At 40.1% G+C, this 27026-nt stretch overlaps 1 protein-coding gene across 27 annotated transcripts in view; it reads left to right on the top strand.

Annotated features, from left to right (window-relative positions):
• Nucleotides 1-13451, top strand: part of DLGAP2 (DLG associated protein 2) — a 448809-nt gene extending 435358 nt beyond the window's left edge. For 19 of the 27 annotated variants that reach the window (XM_072333743.1, XM_072333745.1, XM_072333754.1 and 16 more), the window contains 4 exons: nucleotides 3387-3478; nucleotides 8714-8866; nucleotides 9724-9741; nucleotides 11226-12420. In XM_072333743.1, the coding sequence (XP_072189844.1) occupies nucleotides 3387-3478; nucleotides 8714-8866; nucleotides 9724-9741; nucleotides 11226-11444 (482 nt within the window). In that variant the 3' untranslated portion in view covers nucleotides 11445-12420. Of the gene's footprint in view, nucleotides 1-3386; nucleotides 3479-8713; nucleotides 8867-9723; nucleotides 9742-11225 lie in introns of all 27 variants that reach the window. The other 8 variants (XM_072333749.1, XM_072333772.1, XM_072333751.1 and 5 more) reach the window with 2 other exon arrangements.
• Nucleotides 13452-27026: the final 13575 nt, after the last annotated feature.

Raw genomic sequence — 27026 nt, forward strand, 5'->3', positions numbered from 1 at the left:
TCAATCATGGTGGGGAACCTCTGTGCTTCTGGAGAGACAGGCATCACACAGACTAAGGTTGCTTCCTAGGAGTCTTCAGAATCATAGAATGGCTTGGGTTGGAAGGGACCCCAAGAATCATCAAGCTGCAGGGCCACCAGCCTCCACATTTAATATTAGAATCATAGAATCATCATAGAATTACCCAGGTTGGAAAAGAGCTTGAAGATCATCAAGTCCAACTGCAGCCTAACCAGTACCCTAACTCTAAAAACCCTCCATTAAATCATATCCCTGAGTACCACATCCAAACAGCTCTTAAACACATCCAGGAATGGCAATTCAACCACCTCCCTGGGGAGCCTATTCCAGTACCTAACTACCCTTTCTGTAAAGAAGTTAAGACCAGGCTGGTATTAGACCAGGCTGCCTGGGGCCCCATCCAACCAGGCCTTGAACACCTCCAGGGGTGGGGCACCCACAGTCTCTCTGGGCAAGTTTCTGTGGTAGGGTCAAAGCCAATGCCTTTTTTGTCATGCTTTGTACTTGAGCTGTGAGCTACAAATTCAATGGAGGAAGCTAAAACTGAGCTATATTCCCTGTGAGATAAGTACTACAACTCCCAGCCTACAGAATTGTTCTGTGGGCAGTTGAATAGAGTGTGGAGTGTTCAGCAAGGCAGTGGTAGGGAACTGCTATGACAAAATTCCTCACCTCAGGAAAGAAAGGATCCTGACCCCCACCCTGATAGCTTGTCCTACATCCTTCATTACAGAGCATCCAGGTACAAGGAAAATACTAGCCTGGGTGACACATCTTTGCCTTTGTTAAAAGTTCTGACGTACTATGAAAGCAGTTTGTTTCAGATCAAATGAAACAGTTCTTCTTCAGATTTCTGTGTGGTTGCTTAGGTTTTAAACACCCAGAACATTGCTTTTCTTAAGCCAGTGACTCCATAGAGGAAAGTGAGGGGTTTGGTGATCAAAAAACCCAAACCAATGAAAATGTTTTATTTCATTTGGCCAACTGAACATAAATAAAGCCCCAGAGCATTATTCATGCAGCCCTGAAACACTTAACCCCTTCAGAAATGGGTAGCACAAGGGACAGATGAATTATGCATATTGCTGTTTAGTTTAGTATTGTGGCACAGCTGTAAACTGTTTGTCTAACAGAAAGCAAAATAGACTTTGAGAGCCAAAGCTCTACAAATTTATCTATGCTTTTAAAGTTATGAAATATGTATGCATTTACAGAAACCGAGCCTTAAACTTTCAGATTCTCTCAGCAAGCATTGAACAGTTTCTGTACTAAATGTTGCAGTTCAGTCCTGCTGAGCTATTGTAGTTTCATTCAACCCTAGGCATCTCATTTTAGTTATCAAGTTGGTTCCACAAAATTGTTTTAAATTGAGACAGAGGAGGTTTAGGTTAGGTATCAGGAGGAAGTTTTTTCACAGAGGGTGGTGATGCACAAGAACAGGTTGCCCGAGGAGGCTGTGGATGCCCCGTCCATGGAGGCATTCAAGGCCAGGCTGGATGTGGCTCTGGGCAGCCTGGTCTGGTGGTTGATGATCCTGTACATAGCAAGGGGCTTGAAACTAGATGATCAGTGTGGTCCTTTTCAACCCGGGCCATTCTATGATTCTATCATTCTGTGCTAAAAGATGTATGAGCATTTACTAGGTCAAGGCTATACCTACCTTTCTCTACCTTTCCCCTAAATATTATATAAAGATCTGGACATTTTATGAAAATCTTAATCTTCCACTGAGACCTCAGTTTATCGTGCTTCTTAAAAATGTTGCTTTTGCAGCATAGAGAAGGAAGTGCTATTTGGTGAGGAAAGCATACTGCTACCAATTGAAGTATGGTGTTTATCCCATAAAAATGTGGGAGTCCAAGAGGAGCTGGTATTCTCAGGATAAACCAGTCCCCTCAGGCACTCCAGTCAGTAGAAACAGGCATCTTTAGAAGAGATCGGTCTAGTCTAAAAATAAATGCCTAACATGAGCAAGCCGATGAGCTGACTCTTTCCTTTCATAGAGCATAGAGAAATTTTTATTTAGACAGCTGATTCTTGGAAGCAAAGTCAAGTAAAATCTCAATGCTTCTGTACATTGTAAATGGCCAGTACACTGGCAGCAGGGAAAGTCCAACAAACAATGAGGGTTTCAACAGTTTAACAAAGTCCTAGAGCACGTGCTTGTGTCCTCCTCTTGTCTGAAGCTCCCATGCTTCAGTCTTAATGTATTTTCCAGGGTATGCAACCTGCAACTTGTAATGCCTCCTACCACAGAATGTCTTAGAGACATGATTCCTCTTAAGATCTCATCCTTATGGTAGGAGCATTACATTATATTTTAACATGTTAAACTTGCTCCACAGTACAGGCAGATTAAAGAGGCTTCATCTAAGAGGGATCATCCACAGTGATAGAAGCCATTTGAGATTGTAGAATCAGAAGATGTAACCTAAGGTACATTTAAAACTCCTTTTGACATCAGAGGAAACAAGCACCCACCTGCTTCTTGAGGAGAGATTATTTCAACAGCTCTCACTTTCCAAAAGCAAGTCTAGTTCCAGCTTCCATTAGGGTTTTATTCTGTATCCATAATGCATGCAGAAAATGTCTTCACGGGTTCAAATAAATAAGGCATTATTTGTGTTCCTAACAGAATATTATGCAATGACAGTAAGGTTAGTTTCAGCATCTAAGTAAGGAAAATTTCTACATTAATTCATTAATCATACTGTCTGAAAAATAAAATGACAGTATTGAAGGAACAAAATAAGTGATGTTCCTGGATCAAGTCTGTAATGTTACTTTCGTTAGTTGTGCCCAGTGGTACATAAAAGATAAATCTAGAAAAGCTGATAGACTGTTAAGTTTGGTGTTAACTTGCTAGGCTCAGCATCAGTAGTCCTACTATATTACTTGCAGTTAAGTGCTTTGTCAGGTCAGAATTAATGCATTTTCTAATAAATAAATAAACAGCTGAAAATCAGGGTGATAATGCTCATCGCTGAGCTTTTTTTTTTTTTCCAAAAAAATATATAAATTATTGACATTGGAATTCAAGATTATTCTCAAAACCTTATGATGTCCATGTGTCTACATTAGGAAGCTGTCTGCGTTCCTTTGATTTTTCTTCTCTACTTTCTTAAGCAAACACAGTCTTGGTAGTTCTATGTTAGTGTTGTATCATTTTATGTTTATTAAAGGTAAGATGTCATGGAGCTTTCCTGTATCTCTATCTCTTAAAAAATATTTTGTGTATAATCAGAAGCAGCAAAATATTTACTTCCGTTACAAACTAAGCTGTAATTTCAGCTACATATTCTTTGGGATGGCATTTCTGTTCGCTACTAAAACACCTATTGGTAATAACCTCTCTGTATTCTTAGTCCTAGGCAAGATCCGAAGTGCTGTTGGAAGTGCTCAACTCCTCATGTCTCAGAAATTCCAGCAGTTCTATTGGCTCTGTCAGCAAAATCTGGTAAGTCGCCATATTGCACAGAATTTAACTGTAAACTGTAGAACTTAATGTTCATAATTCAGCGGCAACAACAACAAAAAATGTAGTGTTCCCACATGGTAGCGTTCTCATTTTCCTGTTTAACATAACCTCTAAGCACAGTGTTTTTAGCAAAGTGAATGTAGTTCCAGCAATTTTAGACTGTCTGGGTTTTGTCTTTTCTTTTTTTGCTGTCCTTATTAAAGAGAAAAAAAAATAAAAATAAAAATGAGAAGGGAACAAATGCAAGTTTACTTAGGCATAATATTGTGGCTTATTTTTGTAGTACCCTAGAATAGTAACTGTATTTCTGGTAAGAAAAGAGACATTTTCCAAATTACAGTAAGCAGACAATAGTAGGAGACGTGATGCAGCTCTCTACCTACCTGAAAATGGGACTGATCTTGGAAATGGGAACATACATAGTGTTCATAAAATTGGGTTTCATAATTTGCATTGCCAATTATATATAAGATGTCCTAGGGCAAAAGGAACAGATGCAGTATATTACATGTAGGAGTTACTGCTATTGTTCTGGAAGTTCATTAGACACTAATTTGATTCGAAATGTTATCTTCGTTAATATGACAGCAGCCATCAGTGATATAAACATTGTGGCAAGATGATACTAAGCAGTAGAAGAACATAATGCTTCTAGCTAAGTCTAATGGTAGAACACCTACAATCTCTGGCTTACTTGAAAATCAAGTGTAACTTTTGACTGTCCCTACCTCACGTATTAAAAGTGCTGGATTTTGCTGCATACATTACAGCAGATGTAAGCTATTTGTCTGGTTAGACACGTTTCCTTATTTGCTAGTATTTACTGCACAGGTTTTTAAGGCAAAAGTCATTCTGCAGAGACCTACGTGCTGCTTTCCAGTCATAACATTACATATTTGGAATTCCTGAAATGGTAATCAAGTACTGAGAAAGTCATGCCAAGCATGTCCTATCTTCTGATAGAAAAGGATAAGATATATGGTCCTCATTAGGAAAGAATCCAATTATCCACTTCAAAGAGTCTGTCAAAACAAGAATTTTAATAGCTCTTACAGAGTGACAGAGGAAATATGCAAAGTCAGGCAAGCAGGAGATGACCAAGTTTGTATATCAAATGCATCATTTGTGCCACTGTTTGTTCATTTGCTTGATAGTGGAAGAAGGAAATCTTCATCAAAATCTTAACATTTCACACTGTAAATTTCAGGCTGCTCTCTATTACCTGATTGATTCAGCTGTGCTAAATAAGATTTGGAGAGCTCAACCTCCCCTCCACTTCACTTTTTCCTCAAGTGGGTCCAGGAATTGTGCTTGAGAGCATTACTGTAATAACAAGAGCAGCTCCTGCTCTGCACAGCCATTGACTGTTTGGAAGTGCTAGCATGTCATTACTGCAAAAGCAATAGGAGAAATATATAGCTTTGCAAACAGCATTATTAAAAAAAAGAAAAAATAGGCAAGATTTTGTTTCTTTCCTTCCTATATGAATAATAAACCTTTGAACTTCATTCCAGAATCTTTATTCAGTTCTGGAGATTTCAGCATGAATATTCTTTAGCTTCATTGAATCGCCAATGGGCTCTGCAGAAAGAAACAAGTGCAGAACTCGACTTTTAGGTCATTCATGTTTTAAACTTCTCTTCTTATGCTTAGTAGTGGTGTTTGTTCTTAAATAGTCACTTAGCCCGCGTCTACAGCAGGCATTCCATATTCTTTGGCAGCAGCATCTTGGTCCTCCATGGGAATGCTGACAAATAGCAGCTACTGGAGTACATCTGGCACTTACAAGGCTCCAACACGTTGGTTTCTCTAACAGTATCCAACAATGATAACCGTAAATGTAGGACAGAGAACAGCAGCAGCTACTTTTGCCAATTCAAAAATGCAGCAAGGTTTTAGAAAGAGGAACACACTCACTCAAACTGAAATTTCTCCTTGGCTTGTGGATTTTTCTAAAGAACCTTAACAGTTTCAAGGATCACATTTGATGATGCAGTTGGTTAAGATGTCTCATTCAGGATAAGTTCATGAAACCAACAGCTTCAGTGAAATTATTTCATAAGGATTGAGCTGACTGTCTCTTACAGTATACAGTTCTCACTAACTACTCAGGGAAAAAAGGCATCCCTGATTAATGACTGCTTCCTGGTGAATTATTCACATTATCTTTTATAATACCCTGCTTCTTCTTTGAAGTGTCCTCCTCCATACTCCAGTCAGCAGACATTCTGCTCAGCTCTTGAGATCATCGCTAAATATGTCATGGTTGCAGGCAAAACCAGAGCAACACCAGCATTAGCTGGGTACTTTTTGTTTGCTTCAGGCTTCCTTTTGAAAGAGAACTGCAAAGCTGAGTTCCAAACACAATAAAAACAAAGAAGCCACTGCTGAAAAAAAATAAAAATAAAAAAGAAAAGAAAAAAAGAAAAGAAGAAGAAAAGAAAGAAAAAGAAAGCAGCTTTAAGCCAATCTTCTCTAAACTCAGTTAACTGTATTGGCAATCATTTTTACTAGCGCTCATCCATGAGCTGCGTATCCGTAAGCTATAGCAGCAGGAGGCAGCCCTCTTGTGTCCGTACAATGCACCGCATGCTCCTCTTCCAGCCGCGCTGGAAGCTGTGCTCTTCTGCAGCAGGGATGAGTGGAGCGCAAAGGTACAGAAGAGCAATTACCCTCAATTCAGAAGTCAATGGCATTTCCACGAGTGGCATCACTTTCTGGCTGTTCAGAGGAAACCGGGGAGAGAGACCGAGGAGACCAGAATGGAGAGAACAGATTGCAATGGAATATATGTTGTTGACAGATTTCATGCTGGGAGTCAGTTCTTGAAGCCTGTAATATTGACCTCTCTAGAGTAATTAACATCAGTGACACATGTTGTTAGTGCTTTTGAAGTAAATAGGGATCGGTATAATTATTTTCAGCGAGTACTAATATAGATTTGTATCATGTTTTCCAGAAATCTGTTATAACCTGTGTAGTAACTTCTAGTCCTCAAATTCCCCATAAAACAGAAAATTTCTTCTAGCAAAGATTTCCGCATGGCCCCATTTTCAGACCAGTTCTCTCTAATGTTTTTATCAATGATTTGGATACAGGACTTGAAGTTATACTATGTTTGCAGACAATACTAAATTGTCAGGAACTGATGATTCCTTTAAGGGTAGAGGGGCCTTGTAGAGAGAGAGAGATCTTGACAATCTTGACAAAATGAAGGGATGGACAATCACCAGCTGCTTCAAGCTTTACAATATTAAGTGCCAGATTCTGCACCTGGGATGGGGCAAGTCTGGCTGTATGTATGGACTAGAGGATGAGAGGCTGGAGAGCAGCCCCATAAAAAGGGATCTGGGGATTCTGGATGACAGCAAGTTGAATCTCAGCCAGCAGTGTGCCCTGGCAGCCCCAAAGGGCCAACTGTACCCTGGGGTGCCCCAGGCCCAGCACTGCATTTAGGTGAGGGGTTGTCACCCTCTGTTCTGCACTGCGTGGCCCCACCTTGAGCACTGAGTGCAGGTCTGGGCACCATAATAAAAGGAGGACATAAAACTATTAGAGAGCATCCAAAGGAGGGCTATGAAAATGAGGAAGGGTCAGGAGAGAAATGTGTGTGAGGTGTAACTGAGTTCAGCTCCAGCCACTCAGCTCCCACAGTGAGGAAATCCAAATTTAATAGCAGTTCCTGCTGTAAGACCTCTAGGAACATGCAGATCAAGGGAGGAGTGGAAAATAAATGCTGATTTATCTCTTTCCCAGGTATTAGGTAACTATGTGAGGCTGTGCTCTCTACCTAGAATCCTTTAGATTCTAAGTACGTGGGGCACAGAGCCTTGCTTAATGGATAACACCGCTGTTTATTTATTACTCATTAAACTGTTCATTCCAGCTTTGGCCTGGGAAGGGGGGAGATCATGAGCATCTCTGAGTTGGTTTCAACTACTTTATTCCCAGTTCCGTTCTGTATACCTTCTTTACTACAAGGGCTATTCCAAATATAACACCTACTGATTTATTATATCGGCACGTGATGTCAGCGGCATCCATTCCACCAATATTCCATTACATTTTGTTGTCATGTGACAGATGGCAGCAGAGGGGCAGTCTGACAACATGGTGTCTGGTGGAAGTGCATAGAAAGCAAAGCTGTGTTACTGAATTTCCCCGCGCAGAAAGGATTGAACTCCCTGACATTCATCGATGCTTTCTGAACATTTATGGAGACCAAACAGTACATGTGAACACAGTGAAGTAGTGGGTGGTGTATTTCAGCAGTGGACAGTAGATAACCTCCACTGTTGCAAATTGTTATGAGTGTGCAGCATGCAGGCTCTTGTTCATCACTGGTGAAAGTGGTGGCTATGCTGAAAAATACTGTTTTGTAGGTGAGAATTTGCTCTGTCTAATAGTATTGTTGTGTTTTTTTAACTGTTGTAGTTTCCATGGAAATACATATGAGGTATTACTTTCAGAGTGACCTACATACTTCCCCAATATACATTTGTCCATCATCTTCACAGAGGTGTTTGGCAATTAACCCCTACTTCACTGAAGTGACAAACTTGTCTTCTTGAATGAGCACCAGGGCTCAGGATAAGGGATACAGGGTCTGTATACTATTTTTTAGGTAGTTTTTATCCAACACTGACATTCAGTTAATAACCACCTACCTTCGATAAATAGGAATAGTATCTGCCCAGTTCCTGAGCATGATTCTACCCCGTGGGAAACAAACCGCTTAACAAACATCCCCATCCAGATTTTTTACCATACATTTCCATTTGAAAACCCAAGACAATGTATTCAAATCCAGCATAAGCTGTCAATTTCCTTGCGGTGTTGTTTTGTCTGTCTTCTGCTCACCCACTGTGTCTGTAATTTTTAACAATAAAGACTTCAGGATACCTAGAATATAAGCCACATCCTTATTCCCTTTAATAATTAGCAGACAGAGTCTGTCAGCATGCTACATTTTAGAAATGCAGGTCAACACTGCCGATGGTCAGATCCAGAAAGGCCAGCATAGGATATCTCATTTATTCCTATCTGAGTTGTATCGGAGGCACAGCTTTTCTGTCACAGCTCCCAGCTGCAGAGCACGCGTAGCCTCTGCCCTGAGCTTCACTGTAGCAAAATGATCTGGGGTGGTTCCCTTCCTACCTCAAATCACTTTGAAGCCTCCTGCTCTATTCATGTTTTCTCCTTTGTGCTTGACAGGACCCGAGTGCCATGCCAAGACCAACTTCCCAGGACCTGGCAGGTTTCTGGGACTTATTGCAGCTCTCAATTGAAGATGTCAGCATGAAGTTTGATGAACTGCACCAGTTGAAACTCAATGAATGGAAAATAATAGAATCACCTGAAAGGAAGGTAAGCAGACCATGGGCAATACCATTTCCTTCCCATTTTTAGTACCGTAGTTTCCATGTTTTATATTCAGTAGGGAAGCGTGGTAGGTTTATAACCCAAAGATGGAAAACATCTAATTGTCATGGCCCAACTTGTACATGGAAACCTCCATCACACAGAAAATTGTGGTTGGTTTGTTTTTCTTTTTTCCTTTTAACAATGTTGAGTTGAATTCTGTTACAAACAAAATGGATTTTGCAAAATCTTGTCCCCCTGCTACATAAAACTGCTTTTGAATTTATCTGGCTTCATAGTAGAAAAAAAAAAAAAAAAACAGACCTAGAACTGAAACATGTTCTGACCAATACAGGCTGAGAACAGTAGCCCAAGAATTCAGTCAAGGTAGACTGCAGCATGTCGTTCCTTTTGGGCCAGCTCAAACCTGAGCTGCAGTGGTCGGTGCTGCTCACATAAATGATTGATGCTGGCACAAGTGACAAAATATTGTGTTGATCAAGCTGAAGATTGGCCTATGTAAATTTTGGGGGGAAAAGAGTACTTTTGGCAGACTGCCTGCACTTCTCTGTTGCAGCCCCACTTCCTGGGAGATACCCTTGGCCACTAGGCTTCCAAAGCAGGTGGCACCATTCCTACAAGCATTTGATTCCCAAATTGCCTTTCCCCTTCCCAGAGCTCACTCCCACACCCGAATTATCCCACAACCCTTGCTGATTATTTTATCAGTCGGATGATGGTAGCATTTGGTTTGAGTCAGTACTGTTGGCCTCAGGTGAATACTTGCTTGGTTCGGGAGGAATTAGGAGGCATTTTGACAACTCTTTCATTTCTTCATGCTCCTCTTGGATTTTAATTTTCAGCCAACTGGTTGGTGGATGGTGAGTTTGCAACTCTTGCTTACTAGTGACAACTGGAAGTAAGACATTATTATAGTGACAGCAACAGTGATGTTCCTAAGAAGAAAATAAGTAAAAGTGAAAAAATAATAAGACGGGACAGCAGGAATGGAGCCCTTAAGTTCCTGTCTAAAAACAGGAAAAAGAGAAAATAAAGACAGAGAGAACTGTCTATCATGGAGGATAGCATCTTAGGCTGCTGCACTGTTTTGCTGAGTTGAGAATGTTGAAGTCAATAAATTTAACTCTAGTCTTGGCTAATGCATTTTGGTAGTAAATTCAGAACTTTCAGAATGAAAAAATAATAATAATAATTAAAAAAAAGATGATTCTGCAAATCATAGGTCTGTCAGTTCACTTTTTTTATAGTTACTTGAATCCTGCTGTGCCTCAAATTAACTGTGTTCTCCGTAAGGAACAGCCCATACTTTGGACTATTACTATTACTGTAAGAAGGGATCCAGCAGAAAGATCTATCATAATAACCACACCATACATATTAAATTGTGGACTCTCCATCTGTGGAGATATTTGGCCAATATTAAACATGATGTTGAAAAACCTGTTATAACTTCAACCTTGGATCTAATTTCAAGTGGCTTTTGAAGGAATGTTATACTCAATTGCCTCCAGAGGTCCCTTCCAACCTAAACTATTATATGATTCTGCAATTCTACAATATCTTTTTAAGGCCCTTACATTATAGTCCACAATCTATAAATGGAGTACAATATCAATTTCATATCTCAAAATAGTTCTTGATATAAAACCCGTATAAGCTACCGACAGCTACTTTGATAGCACATCTATTGACTTGTGCTTTATAATTTGCCAATTCTTCAATATAATTTTCTTTAAAATGGTCCAGGCTGGCAAAGAGAACAATTAGCTTATGTTCTCTCTCTGGCTGGTATTTGCATGTTTCCATTTAGCAATTCATAGAGGAGACTAAACTAATAGATATGTATACACAGCTGCTATTTCATATCCAGCTGAGGCTAAACTCAGTATGATTAATTTAATTAAAAATTCTGTCCTGCTAATCTTAGACAGTCTTTTCACTTGATCAGACCACACAGATGCGCTGAATTCTTATCGGAGAGCCAGTGTGTGTTTCTGTTTATAATGAGTGTAATACTGTGTAAGATAGAACTGAGCAAATTCATGTGAAAGTGAGGTATGTAGACTGCATGTGCAGCATATGTGCAAGGACAGTGAAAGGAAGTGCAGACTTTTTTAAGGCACAGGACTACAGAATTTGTGCTGAAATAAATAACAGGTTTTTGTCAGTGTTTCTGGAATGGATAGCCAATCATGCAATCCATTAATCAGCTGATTTTAGAGCAGAAACCGAGCATGCTTGATGTATGTAATGAGTATTTGGCACTGTATGTCTTCATTTTGCATGATCTGCTGAGGGTATCTTCCGCACACCATTTACCTTCAATTTTAATACCCTATTTCAGGAAGAAAGAAAGGTTCCTCCTCCTGTACCAAAGAAGCCCCCAAAAGGAAAATTCCCCATCACAAGAGAAAAATCTCTGGACCTACCCGACAGGCAGCGACAAGAAGCCAGAAGGCGGCTCATGGCTGCCAAGAGAGCGGCCTCTTTCCGGCAGAATTCAGCCACAGAGCGTGCAGACAGCATCGAGATATACATCCCAGAGGCTCAAACCCGGCTTTAAAGACAGAATGCTGCAGAGTACCTTTTTTAGACAAAATGCTTGTACAGTTTGTCACTTACCTGGTAATTTTTGTCTCATTCTCTCCATAAATATGCCCTTGCTGTTGTGTTCTTTGTGCCATAAGCACAGTGGAATGCTTTTGATTTCCTCAGAATTTGCTGAGCTCACCGCGAGAACGACTTCTTTTGTATTTATTGTCTGACTTACAATCAGCTACAATGGATAGGGCTTGTTGAGACCTGACTTATCCAGTATATTCTCAGAGGACAACAAGAAACACCTCTTGAGATGGAACCCAGCTTACTTTTTTGTTATTTATATTTTTATAAAATGTGTGATAATTAGGGATAAGAATTACAAACTATCAATGGGTGCATCTCACCATTCACTAGAGGCATTAGCTAATCCAAGTAGAAGGTGCTACAAACGTAAAGAGCAGGAAGGAAAGAACCCATTTATCTCTGTGACCTCCAGTTTCTTTTCCCAGAACCCAGCTAAAATATTTACCCATGTGCTCTGCCACTCTTCTCATCTTTGTTACCGCAGAATAATATTAGGCCTCTCATGTCATGTCACGTTTCTGGAGATGAACAGGGATATCCAGCCACTAAAACTCCAAAGTTCATCAGAAACCAAGAAGCGTACAAGTCTGGTGGTGTTGGGAATGCCCACTGAGAAACGTTTGCTGTTAGCAGTATAACGACACTCTGAAACCTAAGCAAATTTATAATGCAAGAGGACTTGAGTGATGGGTGAAAGGAAAACGGAAGCCTTAAAAAGTTAGATCTTCTGTAGCAAGATGTGTAAAGAAAAAGTTATACTTACTCCTTTGGAACACTCATCGCATTTTTAACAGTTCTTTTGTGTGTTAACGTTTATTTTACGATCCTCTCCTTTATTTCAAGAGCTGTGCTACATGTAATACTTCAAACTCTCAGAATGTTTGATCAATTGAGTTTCCAGGGTATCCTTGAGGAAAAAAAACAAAAAACAAAAAAAAAATCTTGCTTGTTTAAAATGCCAATTGTGATGTTGTAAACAGTTTAAGAAATATGAATGTGAGTGGTGAGTAAATCTAAGTTTAAATGGTTATGTTAAGGTAAAGGTGAACTGTGGTTTACAGTTGTATTTCTTTTTAGAACTATTTTTCTATGCAGTATCAGTTACAGCAAGAAAAAAGCTTCTTGCTTGCTTCACATGTAACAAACACGACTCAAGAGGTAATTGATTTCCAGCCATGGCATATAAGGAAAATAATATATTTTTGAGCCTCTCGCTATTATTAGAGAAGTAGTGACTATCACAACCCAGAGGCTCTGGTTCAAAATAAACTAAGAGAGAAATATTCCACTTCACCTACCTTCCAGAGCCACCCGAGCAACCCAGCACTTAGAAGTCTTCAGGTGAAGACGCAATAAGATAAGTAACCCTCAGACTATGACTCCAAGGTTTGAAAGCTCCTCTGTACTACTTTAGGTCAAAACATTGTTAACACACCAAGACAGACAACCGCATCCACCACATTTCCTGTTTACCTGCTTTAATGAATGCAATGTATTTAATGTATTTAGCCATAGGCAGAACAGCTATTAAATTATACTCTAGCACTTTGGTTCTTCACCTGATGAGCACTTTAAATCCGCATCCCACACACCCTGCAGCCTGACAGATGACTGAAAGCGTGAATTATCATAGGTTATGCAGATCTGACATTGCTTCTAATCTGTCTTGCTTTGGTTCTATTTATTTCTTTTCCTTTTCCTTCTTATTTTTTTTTTTTTTTTTTTTTTTTTTCCTACAGCGTGTAGTGCAAAGCATGAGTTCTGTCTTTGGAGCACAGCTGATTCAGCGTGTTTAGCTTCAAGATGGGAATCTTTAGAGATGAGGTTTTGAGATGTTTCTGTGAGGAGAAAGCCCTGTAAATTGAGCCTGATATCTGGTATATACCTTACCAAATAGCCTTAAACTACGTGTGGAAGCAAAAACCAAGACGAATGTATATCCCTCAAAAAAAGAAAAAAGAAAAAAGAAAAAAAAAAAGAAAAAAAAGAAAAAAAAAAAAAAAAGAAAAAATCCCTGAAATATTCTTCTATAGATAAAAGCATTATCTTTCCCATCCGTCATGTTTTCAAGGCATTTTCTATTAAGGAAAGAGCTGACTTCTGGGTAGGGTACAATATCGATGCTAATTCCTGTATTTGTATTACTATTTTAAATACAAATGTACATGCAGACATTGGCATCTTTAGTGTTGAAAACTAATGTATTATTTAATGTGGAGCTGCTAATTAGAAATATCCACATAAAACTAGAGCCTTTCCTAGATTAAGGAAATTTAAAATAGGCACACACTCCTATATATATATGTACATATATAGCTGCTGTATGCATATATGGCAGCTGATACATTTTCTCTGATTTCCCTTACGCTTCACACATGACTTATTTGCTTGAAAACTCCTGCCTGCAGGGGCAGCTCATGCTATTAAGAAAAGTTAAAGCTGACCCTGCTGGTAACTAGACCGATTGGAGACAAATGGTGATGAAAAACACAACCCACAAAGTTTATAGATTTATTTAGATCCCAGTTGACTTAATAATGCTGACTTGGAGTTGTCCATATAAGTTTTTAATTGAGAATCATATTTTGATAAATTTTTATATGTTATCATGATATTAGATGTTCTCAGGCAAAAATAGGCCTGCAGAAATGATGCCAACCCTGTATTTTACCATATTTCCCATGCCATTATAAGAAAATGTTCAATATAAGTTTTGGATACGTGTGATTTCTTTTTGTTCCACCTTTGTTCTAAAAAAAAAAAAAGGAAGATAGGGGAAAAAAAAAAAAAAAAAAAAAAAAAAAAAAAAGGAATCAAAATTAAATTCGATGCTTACTGAAAGATTTGATAATATGTTATCTGTGCATGTTATATTTCAAAGTGCAATATATTAAATTCTTGTACAGGTAACATTCTATCAGTACAGGCAGATACGCCAGTTCTATCTACATACTGTACATCTGGTTAATTTAGGAAATAACATTATGCTTATCATACTTGTGTTGCAGATGAATCAAATTGCTTCAGTCCCCAGTGTGAGAAACACAGCACATGGTACCTTAACATGATCTTAACGGATCAATCATAATCTGACTCCCCAGCATCAAAATAAGATTTAGTTAAAAAACCAGCGTAGGAGGAACGTAACTAAAAACAAAGGGAGAAAGTAGAATGCTTTCTGTCAATGGACATAGGATGGCCTGGGTTGAAAAGGATCACAGTGGCCATCTAGTTTCAAACGCCCTGCTATGTGCAGGGTCACCAAACACCAGACCAGGCTGCCCAGAGCCACAACCAGCCTGACCTTGAATGCCTCCATGGGCATGGCCACAACAGCCTACTTGGGCAACCTGTTCCAGTGCATCACCACCCTCTGAGTGAAAAATTTCCTCCTGATACCTAACCTAAACTTCCCCATCTCATTTTGAAATCATTCCCCCCTTGTCCTATCACTGTCCACTCTCATAAACAACCGTTCTCCCTCCTGTTTATATGCTCCCTTCTAGTATTGGAAGGCCACAATGAGGTCTCCCTGGAGGCTTCTCTTCTCCAAACTAAACAAGCCCAGTTCCCTCAACCTTTCCTCATAGAAGATGTGCTCCAACCCTCTAATCATCTTAGTGGCCCTCCAATGGACCCACTCTAAGAGCTCCACATCCTTCCTGGGGTACTTTTATGGAGTCCTTCATGGAGTACACAGAACAGCTGAAAATAACAAAATAGCATTTAATTTAACACTGATTGGACTAATATTTATTTTCACTGATTAAAATTATAGAAAGTCTCCATTCATTTCTTTGTTGCCTGTAAAACACAAGTATAATAAACAGAATTGTGAAGATTTAAATAAAGAAAAACCTGACTGGTGAAATTGTTGATATCTGCCATACTTATTTTTGCTTTGTATATTTTTTTCAGATTTGAAATTCTTTGTAAATTGGTGAAGTCTATTATGGAGTGTTTCATTATTTCTTGTCAACCTGATCGGAATGGCCTTTGGCAGCGTGCAAAGATTAATCATCTTGTATAGTTTAATACCAAAAAATTACATTTTAATTCATGCTTATACCTTGTCATTATGTTAGACTTGAGATAACCAGGAAGGAATTAAAGCGTGCATAGGAAGTTGTGTGGATTTCCTGTCTATATAGTACATTTCATACAATAGAAATTATTTGTTTTAAAATAAGCCCGTGTTTCCTGCTGTATCAGTAAATTAATAACCTAGTTTCTACTCCTTTGGCACTGAGTCTAGAATAAAGCAAGGGAATTTTGGGTCATTTGATGGTTTTGCAAGGAGAATGCTTTCTCCCTGAGTAAGTGTTCACATGCCATAAGTGTCCTGCAGTCTCTCCAGGCCCTGCTGCGATCCATCTATCCATGGGGTGCATCCCCCCAGATCACAGAATCACAGAATTGTAGGGGTTGGAAGGGACCTCTAGAGATCGATACACTTGTCTCAGCCATTGCGTCCAATCCCTGGAGCTTGCCCAGGCCAGTCGGTGGGTTTGGTGTCCTCACTGGCATTATGGAACCAGTGCTGGGGACGCATCAGATGTTGACCCAACAGGAGATGGTTCATGCATGGTCACGCGAGGTCTGAGTTTGGACTGGTCGCTCCAGGTACCCTGGAGTGTGTGTTGAAAAGCGGTGATATGCTGTGGAGCAGGAGCCTTTGTATGAGGCAGTGTTGTAATGAGGTGTGAAGCAGTGTAACTCCCGCTGCTGTTCCCAGAGCAATTACCTTGAGGTGATAGTGCTGGTGAGCTACTTTCCAGGTGAGAAGTATCAGTAAACCCTTCAGTGTCTAGAGAGGTGCTTCCTGGTGGCCAGCAGGTTGATGCTTACATTTACACAGTGCCTTTCATCCAGAAGGATCTCCAAGCACTTTATTAGAGGACATGCACACTTCAGGCTGATCTCCAGCAGGCAGTTCCCCTGCCCACAGCTGGATGCTGGCCTGGAAAGCTGCGGGGATGAGGGCCCTCCTGCCTGTCCCCACACTGCCGGGGAGTTTCCTTCCACACCTCCCTTCTAGCACCTAGGGGAGATTCTCCTGGTCCACACCTGTGCCAAATGGGTACTGGAGACTCAATGAACCAGGAGGATAGACTGAGCAGAGCAGAGGAAGGAGAGAACAATGCTGATCTTGTAGGCAGGGACAGTATTTAATCAAATTACGTTTCCGGAAACAACCTTTGCCTTTTCTATTTGTGATGGCAAGAGGTCATGGTGATGAAAGAGCTCCACTGGGAGGGTGCCATCTATCTGCAGGTGCAGGAGCTGAGGTCTTGATCTGAGATCTTAGTAAGCCTCTTCTTCACAAATGCATCCCCCCAGCACCTTTTTTGTCCAGAGAGATGGACCTGGGGCATGCGATGCAAAAGCAGCCTTCATGTATTTCACAACTTCCAAGTGCCCAGTTCTCTCCCCTTCTTTCCTCTAGCCAAGCTAGCACAAGGGATAACATGGAGCACAAGGAGGAATTAGGCATAAGGATTATGCTTTGGTTCAGGCAGTCGCTCTGAAGCAATGCTCAGCTCTAACTCTAAGGGTTCTTTCTGCGACACTGCAATGGTGACATCTCTTAGCACTGTGAGGAGGGGCAGATTAGAGGCAGCTTTTTCACACTGCAGAGAACTGAAGGATATATACATATATATAAACATATTATATAATTTTTCAGTGTTCCAGTTCCCATATATTTGGACCCACGAACCAAGGTCAATAATCACATTCTTGCAGACCATGTCTCCTCCTTGCAGCTTGGCTACAGCACTGCCAGTGTGCCACATCCCATGGCCCATCTGCACCACATTCACCTTCAGGGAGCATCTTTTGGGAACAGCTGTTTTATGGCATACTCATATGCATACACAGGCTCCTGGCAAGAATTCAGCCCTCTGTACACACAGAAATTGCTTAATTTTTCTTTGTAATGCAGCTACCTCTGTGGTGTAATGCTGCAGCTGTTTAACTACATAATAGGCTGTTCAGGACAGCAACTATAAAACTGAAATTGAAATGGAAACTTGCCCAAAAGAGAATTTGGACAGAATATTAAGGTTGATTCAACTCCCCTTAACAAATAAAATTCTAATAGCTGCAAGAGGCCGTGACATTCATTATATCTAAAACCATATTCCAGACTCCTTCTTATTAGGTGTGTATTGCATTTCATAAATGATTATCACAAAGATTGCTTGTTCACGGCCCCACCTTTCCACACGTGGATGTTCCTACCATTACCATTCACTGATGAAACAGAACTTCTGAAGTCAGATCATAGATAACATTAATTGGTGTGTCTACAGAGTTTGTACCTGAACTGAGCAAACCCAGAACAGTTTTCATCAGCTGGCAATTTAATTCTCTATTCCATTAAGGCCAAACTGTTATTTTTCTAAATTGGTGTTGTTGGAAAGGATTTTTTATGTCTCTAATACAAAATACAAATATAATACAAATACTAATATGAAAACATGAATATTTTCACCGACATTAAATGAGGGGGAAGTTAGTTTGAATGTATGGTCATTATTCACCAATACAGCCTGTTAGTGAGGATTTTACTTCTCCTTTCCTTATTCTTCTCTCATTCAGCACAGCGTTCTCCATTATTAAAGCTAAACTATTGAAGTTGTTTATTTGCGAGACAAATTATTGCAGAGCTCTGTCCTACATTCTGATCTCGGTTCCATTAGAACATTAAAAAATCTAACACAGTAAAATTGGAGGGAAATGTCAGATGGGTCCACTGTAATTCAGGTCATCATGTGGCTTGGCAAGACCTACTGAGGTAGGACGGACTTGCTGTGAGAGTTGGCTACTGCATCATTGTTCTGTAGGATGTTGTGTTTCCCTTCACGTCGGTCACAGTAAAGCAGAGGGCTTGGCAATAGGTTCAGGTCTCTGACTGTAGGATTCATAAGGAAATATCAGCATTATTTATGATTACCAGTGGAATCCACATGTTCATATCCATGCTTTGATTTACCCTTTGGAGGTTTAAGAGTATGGTCAACTCACTTTAAAAGGGCTCCACAAGTATGTATTCTTCAGACCACTCTAGAAGTTAATTTACTGAATTAACAAAGTTTCCCTCTGAAGAAGCCTGGCTTACACTGCTCTAGAACTGTTCTTTCCCGAAGAAAAGCCACTACAAGCGTGCAGGATTTTCTGCACAGAGTCAAATCTCATTCGTTCATTCACCATTGACATGCCAAAATAAACAAATGTGTGGCCTAAGGACTAAATTAAATGCCTCCTATAGAATTTCAAGGAATGTTAGAACCAGGAAACTAGCTGTTTAGTTATCATTAAAAGTATATATAAATATATATAAATAATTATATACATAAGAAATCATATCAACAACGAGGATGAACTGAGTGCCAAATATTCACCATCTGTAAAAAGCTACACTTCACTAGAATTAAACTATTTTATGTAATTCTCTTTCTCATGCTTTTATGGTTCTTTTGATAAATTCTATTTAGTAGCATGCAGGATACCTAAATTGAATGTACAGTATGTTGTTTCATTGCTACAATAATTTCTCGCTTCTCAGTAATATCTTCTTTATCAGGATGTTATTTGTTATTTTGGAGACATATTTGAGAATTGTTTTATTATTGAGTTATTCTTTTTTCATGGTTCTTTACTCACCTCCAGCTGATTGTAAGAAAATGTGCTTCACTGTTTTGCCCCATGGCTCTTTTATGAAGCTGCCTCTTTCAATTGGTTTATGTATTCTTTCTGTTCATCTCCTGTAAATAATTCTGCAATTAAATTTTTTGAGAAAAATAGAGTATACTCTTTATTATGTTTAAAATTTTGCATTAGTTAAAGTATACAGTTTCCAGTCAGACAATCCACAGACCGTACTAAGTTATTACTTCAGCCATGTAGATTTTTGAGTGTATGCAGATTCATTTTTAGTAAGATATTTTTGATTGGGCTTCATCTGAATTAGAAGGAAGGTGCTTAAAGTATGAAAGAATTTGGCAAAGAATGGAGTCAGCAATGCAACAGAATTTCCATGTTTTGATTAATATTTATTATCACTGTAGGTGGAGAATATCATAGACTTGTTTTCAATCAGACCATCACATGTCATTAACAGAAAGAATAATAGGTTCTTTCATGTCTAGAAAGCATTTGTTCTTAGGCAGAAGTAACTAGAAGACTTTGCTTTGGAAAGATGAATCCTGGAGGGTCTGTGAATGTGTTTTGTTGTTGAACAGCCAAAAGGAGTTTTTAGTCTACTTTATGCTTTTTGGCTCCCTCAAGGGCAGACAGGAGACCTTTGGGGCACGGCTTGAGCACCTCAGCAGAAAATCTGACAAATACTTTGCCTTGGCTATACTTCTTGATATGACTGATGACAATAAGTAGGCAATAAGTGATAATGTGTGGAGTCTCTGGGTCTAAATAAAGGAGGCACAGGAAATACCATGTCAAAGTGCTTACTTCCTTGAATCATCGGATTTTTAGTGCTCATTTATTTTACATATTATGATAAGACTTAGAATCCTTAGCTATGGACAATTACAACACTATACACTTGAAAAATAATAAGATTTCGCTTGGCTCAAAGAGTTTAAAACCTAGCCATTGGGCGAGCAACAGCAGATGGAGAAACATAGGAGAGAAATTGAGAGGAACAGTGAGATGCTATTCATTAAAATGAGGAGCGGTGGTTGCAGCACTCCATCAGCCTATCAGTTGTCAATTGTTTCATAGCTTTCAGGAAAAAAAAAGAAAAAAAGAGGAGAATAATGAAGTGGGTTGGAAGATACCCTCAGGGATGAATTCCCCAGATGGAAGCAAGTCCAAGAAAGATGTTTGTTTTAAAATTTAACATGTAGATGATGAATGTGGGCATGAGTCAACTGGAGGTAGGAGCTGACATCTCAGTAGTTAATAAGCGATGCTGGGTACACCATGGATGAACAGCATGTGAGGAAACTGTGAACATTTTTGGCAGGAAGGACCAATAAAATTAAAAGTTCTGTACTCTGCTGGCTCATTACTTGTATAAAAGAAATTTCATCATTAATACCTGTCGTGGAAGGCTCAAGATTTTCCTGCTGTATGTCAGCAATTCTAATGAAAATGACATGTAAAGAGAGAGGTCATTAGATCAGCTTAGCTCTTCTTGTTGTTTGTCTCTTAGCAGTGCATATTGTGACCTGGAACATCATTCACTGCAGTCCTGTAGTGACATTTCACAGCTAAGAAAGTCTTTGATCACTTCTAGCTGAAATTCCAACTATGGTTTAGCTTGTCCTAGCCTTAACGAGTTCCCTAAAATAGGACGATCCTTTCTGCAAACTGGAGAGGATCTCATGACTAACAAGCAAACTATTTCTTGTACAATGGTTACAATGGTATTAAGATGGTTCTGTGTCAGCCTTAGTATCACAAGTATTCCCATCTAAAAGAGAACGATTATTGCTGATGAACTAGCAAGGTCAGTAAAGCTGGAGCGTAGATGTGGCATATTTTATTTCAGTTGCTGAACCAAATAATCAGGTGCAGAATACATGCTCTGGAATTAGCATATTTATTCCAGCTGAACTGCATTGACAGTGGCAGTGGGTTTGTGAAAGGCTGTTATTGTTTTAATCGTAGCAGAACAGCTGAAGTGTGAAAATTCTGAAATGTAGACAAGTGCCTTACATAACCTATTGCAGCTCTAACATAATCCCTAGACAAATTCTGCAGTGAATTTTTAAACAAACAGCTTACAAGTAGCTAAAGGATAATGCAATGATAAAAAATAGGCAACGCTGATTTGCCAACATCCAGTCACAACAGCCAATTAATTTTTTTAATTCATGAGGATGAATGGCCGAATGGATTAGGAAAAAAGTAGGCTGTGATAGAGCTTCATTAAGATTTTTGATATGGGTCCAGTGCAATATTTTAATACAAAGCCAGAAAAAAATATATATAAATAAGCTGGTAAAGTAAAATCTGATGCAGCTGATACATATATACACACATATATGTGTGTATATATATATATATTCATCCTTGATGCATTTTAAAATCTGACAAGCTTTGTAAGTGGTACCAAAATCCAGAATCCTACATAAATCCAATCCAGTCTCAGTGCTAGTCAGTAATTTCATTGACTAATTTAGTAAGTGACTTAAGCATACAATATTCTTTGATCAAGATACTGACCTGGGAGAGTTTGCAGCTGATGTAGAGGATATGATCAGTATTCAAGGTGATCTCCAAAAAATGGATGCCTTTTCTAAATCTCTGTACTGAGGAAGCTGTGATCAAGCTCAGAGGTGACAACATCTGGTTTAGAAAAAGCACAAAGAAGAGGTGCCATGGTGGATCACAAGCAAAATAAGAGTTATCATGATGCTAAATCTATGCGAGCTGCATCTTATGCTCTTAAGGAAAAGGGGAATCTAATACTGAATGTATTTGCATATCATTAAATTAGTGTGGCTTAACAAATTACTGAACTGTGTAATCATCCTTGTACACACAATCATAAATTGTGCCACACACGTTATTGGACTTGACACTGCAGACTAAGCAAAAACAAACTACCCAGAGAAGGAATAATTCTTCATTCATAAAAGTCAAAGCTGGGTCACTGAGGCCTGGCTCTTCTTCCTCCATTTGGGCTGCTCAGTTATAAACTCCCTGGCCACTGTGTTTTGTTGAATATCAGGTGTTTGAGGACTTCTAACAGGCTTATCCCTTTAGGACTCAGGCAAACACTCCACATGTCTCTGTCCCAAGCTTGGAGCACAGTAGGGCTGGGCAGAGGGCAGGATGCGTTCTGTGTGCCCACATGTAGGAACCAGGCTGCATGTGTGGGCAGTGGCATGATGCAGGCTCTCAGCCTCAATGCCTTCAGCTTAGCCACTTCCACCCAACTGCCCTCTGAGGACTGAAATACCAGAAATTATCAACAGAATCTCTGGTAAATGCTCACATGCAAAATGTGAACTACAGAGATAGGCAGAAGCACATCAGAACATCTAAAAGTGACACTAAGCAGTTGAGCCATCGGTCCTGCCACTGAGAAAGGGCCAAGTTGGGCTCTGGGGATGGGGTGCACATCCTCTGTGTGCTACAGAGACAGAAGTGGGGTGAGCAGCTGGGCTGATGTGACTGCCAGAACTGGGAACTCATTGCTGCCAGGTGCCGGGGCTGCCCCAGCACAGAGGGTCACACTGCTTCTCTCACCAGGCACTGTGAGACTGGAAATGAGCAGGAAAGGAATGAGCACAGCAGCTCTCAAATAAAAGATCTTCATGCAAAGTAAAGGAATTATCGGAAAATGGTGATGGTGGCTGACTCAACAATGTTCTTTCCTCAATGCTAAGTTCTTATTCCTTTTCTGTTGTTGTTTTATTAGCTGGCACTGGGCCACATGAGATGTTTTAATTATGGGGAATATCAAAAGGAGGTTTCTGCTTCCCATGGGGATTAACATCACCATTCACTGCTGAAGGGAAGCTCAGATCCTGATGGAGCTAGGTACTAATGAACACGCTCAGCCAGTCCTTCTGGCTGCTCTGTGGTTGCTGCATTCTCCCCAGCTCACAGTAACTCCTCTGCATAGGCCTGAGCTATTCAAACAACATAGGAAAATTCAGGAGTCTCATTTTTCTCTGTCAACTGGAAGAAGGACTTGTTGCAATGAAATCTCACCATGCTCCCTGCAGAACTTGGCAATGAAATGTTTGATGAGGATGGGACTCATGTCAGTGGCATGGAAAATAATGACATATTAATTTAAATGCAGATCCTGGAGGAGTATGTGATAATAGACTGCTTCAAACACATATAAAAAGGAAATTGGCTTTGGTAAAAAAAACAGGGATTCTAAATATTAAGAAGTGTCATAAAACCAGTCATAATAGAAATGATAAATCAGTTTTGCCAGATAGGAAATAAATCACGAGTGAGTAGTGAGGGATGCAGATGAGTGTTATGCTTCAGCATTTGAATACGTCAAAGTAAGTTTGGTAAAAAAAAATATATGAAACACTGACAACATCTTAGGAAAAAATGGCATTTTGAATTTTATGGATGTTTATATTTATATATTTTTATGAGGCTATGTGGCTTTCTCTGTGTGTATGTATATATATATATATACTTTTGTGTATATATATAACATATATACTTATCCATACAGAAATAAAACTAGATAAACTGTAAATCTTATATATATTTACTTTCTTAAAATGACAAAACTGTACATTTGGTGTGGTCTGTGTGTCAGCTATTTCTATATGGGAAACAAGCCATTGGTTGTCTAACTTATAGGTAGAGGAAGATGAAGAGAAGGCTGAGGAGAATGAGGCTGAAAAAAGGGAAAACCTATAAAACGAAACAAATTTGATGTATTCTTTATTCTTTGTTTTATGGGGACACAAACTTAATTTCACTGTCATGAAACAAGATCTTCCCATAATTCTGCTTTTCAGGGTTAATTCACGTGAATTCACATATCTCTACAGACAGATCTCAAGTCAAATATACATGCACATATTGGACCAGAGGTTTGTGTATGAGATGAGCTAATATGTGCCCACTGCCATCTTCCAGCCTGAGTTAGAGCAGGTATATGTATCATTTTGAGACTAACTGCTGTGTAATCAATGCACAATCTTGTATTCCTGCTCCAGGCTCTCTCTCCTGTCCCAAGAGAATCTTTCCAAAATACATTTGATCAGTTAACTTATTTAACGTGACATGGAATAAGATTTTGCAAGATCCTCCTTATTGGTAGCAATGAGGAAAGCTGCAATTGTTCATTGGATTTTACTCTCCAAATGTACTAAGCCAAAGAAGAAAAAAATCAAACATTTATTTTGAATAAACAAATTTGGAAGGGCTGATATGAAAAGACGTAGCATGAGCAAGGGAAAGGTAGTGCCTGACAGCAGTGATTCATGGGAACCTATCAGCCCCTTGAAAGACAAGAGACAAAACTTCCTGCAACAAGTAAGAAGATTCTGGGGCAGACTTACCTTATGTGACATGAGTTTCACTTCCTGGGGTGCATTAAAAAAGGGGTGGACAGCAGGGAGAGAGAGGTGATTGTCCCCCTCTACTTAGCTTTTGTGAGGCCTCATCCACAGTACGGTGTCCAGACCTGGGGACCCCAGTACAGGAAGGACATGGAGCTCTTGGAAAGGGTCCATTGGAGGGCCACTAAGATGATCAGACAACTGGAGCACCTCTCCTGTGAGGAAAGGTTGAGGAGGAGGCTCTGAGGAGATTGTGGCCTTTCAGTACTGAAAGAGAGCATATAAACAGGAGGGAGAATGGTTGTTTACAGGGGTGGACAGTGATAGTACAAGGGGGGAATAGTTTTAAAATGAGACAGGGTAGGCTTAGGTTAGGTATCAGGAGGAAATTTTTCACTCAGAGGGTGGTGATGCACTGGAACAGGTTACCCAAGGAGGTTGTGGATGCCCCATCCCTGGAGGCATTCAAGGCCAGGCTGGATGTGGCTCTGGGCAGCCTGGTCTGGCGGCTGGTGATCCTGCACACATCAAGGGGGTTAAAACTAGATGATCAGTGTGGTCCTTTTCAACTCAGGCCATTCTACAATTCTATGATGATTCAATGACATTTCCATTGTGAAATCCAATTGACTTTGGCCCTTCCTTTATTTCTGAGACCAAGATTGTATCTTCTGGAAATCAAGTGGAGTTGCTGACCTATGAACTGCTTAATAGTTGTCTTTGTTATCACAGATGAAGTTTCTGTAAACATCTTCTGCAATGATGCGTTTTGCAGCATTACGACAGATGGCACACAGGGACCTGACTTTTTTAAGGGAAGATTTGGTGCTTCTGTTACAGTTTTTCAGCTGTCAGGAAAGGCCAGGTAAGGTTGGGGACAGGATGAGTGATTACTCTGAGTCAACTTATGCAAGGGTGTCATTTGCGGGGTAAAATATATGGGGGAAATAACTTCTGGAGAAGTAGGTGGGACATGACACAAATGGATGACAGGGAACAATAGCTGCTTTTCAGTCACAAGTTGATTTCCAAAAGCTAAAAATGAACAACTGTAATAACCAAAATAGGATATAATTTGCAGTAGTTCTTTTCCTTGCATTAACTGGCACTTCTCCAGGGAGATCTAGATTTCAGAAAGCACTGGAGGAGCTGACAGCTTTTTCCACCCATCACACCATAGAATCGTAGAATCATAGAATGGCTTGGGTTGAAAGTGTCCCCAAGGATCATCAAGTTCTAACCCCCCTGCCACAGGCAGGGTTGCCAGCCACTAAATCAGGTGCTAGATCAGATTGCCCAGGGTCCCATCCAATCTGGCCTTTAACACCTCTAGGGACAGGGCAGCTACAGCCTTTCTGGGCAATCTATTCCAGCATCTCACCTCTCTCCATAAAAAACTTCCCCCTGACATCTAACCTAAATATCCCTTCCTTTAGCTTAAAACTATTCCCCATTGTCCTATCACTATCTACCTCTGAAAAAGTTGATTTTTCTCATGTTTACAAAGTCCCTTTAAATACTGGAAGGCCACAATGAGGTCACCCTGCTGCCTTCTCCTTTTTGGGCTGAAGCAGCCCAGCTCCCTCAGCCTGTCCCCATAGGATAGGTGCTCCAGCCCTTGGATCATCACCATGGCCCTTCTCTGTACCCTCTCCTACAGCTCCACATCTTCCCTATGTCACAGGTCACAGACTGGATGCAGTACTCCAGCTGGGGCTTCACTCCTTTTGCCCCAAGCAAACAGATGCTACCAGGGTCTTGGGGACTTCCTTCATGTATAGCTGCAGTTAAAAGAAAAGCCTAATTCTAATCCTTGTCTTGTTGCAGCTTACCTTAGCTGAGAAGGAGCCTCACTGTTTCTTACATTTAGCTGAATGAAAGGCAACTTTAATATAAACCAGTAGTTCTCCCGGACACCATATAACAAACGCATGGTCAAGAAAGAAAAACAAAAACAGGCAGATTTGAAGGTTGCTTTTGAGTACTGTATGGAGGTACAGCCTGGGGGGGGGCACTTGAAGTTCTTATAGGCAATGTTAAATAGGAAAGGAGAAAGGGCAGTTTCATTTTACTCCTCTGGAAAATGTGAGGAATGAGGTGAATACGTCACACCTTGTCCTAGTGCCTACCAGAATGCTGCAGCCCCCTGTGCTGCTGGGTGCTGCTGCTGGCAGTGCCACTGGGCACAGCGGGCAGTGCTGCCCAGACACACTCCAGGATAGCAGAAGTTTATACTGCCACCCACCCATTGCTGCTGCCAAGCACTTTCCCCCTCAATTGCTGAGCAGAGCTCATTCTCAGCATCATGTTTCCCTTCCTGAAGCCACCCTTCCTTCACACTGATCTCTCCAGGAATTGCAGGGACCCTGAAGTGTGCTGGTGTGAGCTCAGGTAGAAACAGTTTTCATAGGCAAAGGAGCCATTCTCTGGAGCCATCATATCTATTTTCTGCACTCTTTCTTCTCAGCCAAGAATACTTTGGCCCCAGCTCTGTCCTTTTG

Source organism: Excalfactoria chinensis, chromosome 3 (assembly GCF_039878825.1).
Source record: "Excalfactoria chinensis isolate bCotChi1 chromosome 3, bCotChi1.hap2, whole genome shotgun sequence".
Classification (NCBI taxonomy): Eukaryota; Metazoa; Chordata; class Aves; order Galliformes; family Phasianidae; genus Excalfactoria; species Excalfactoria chinensis.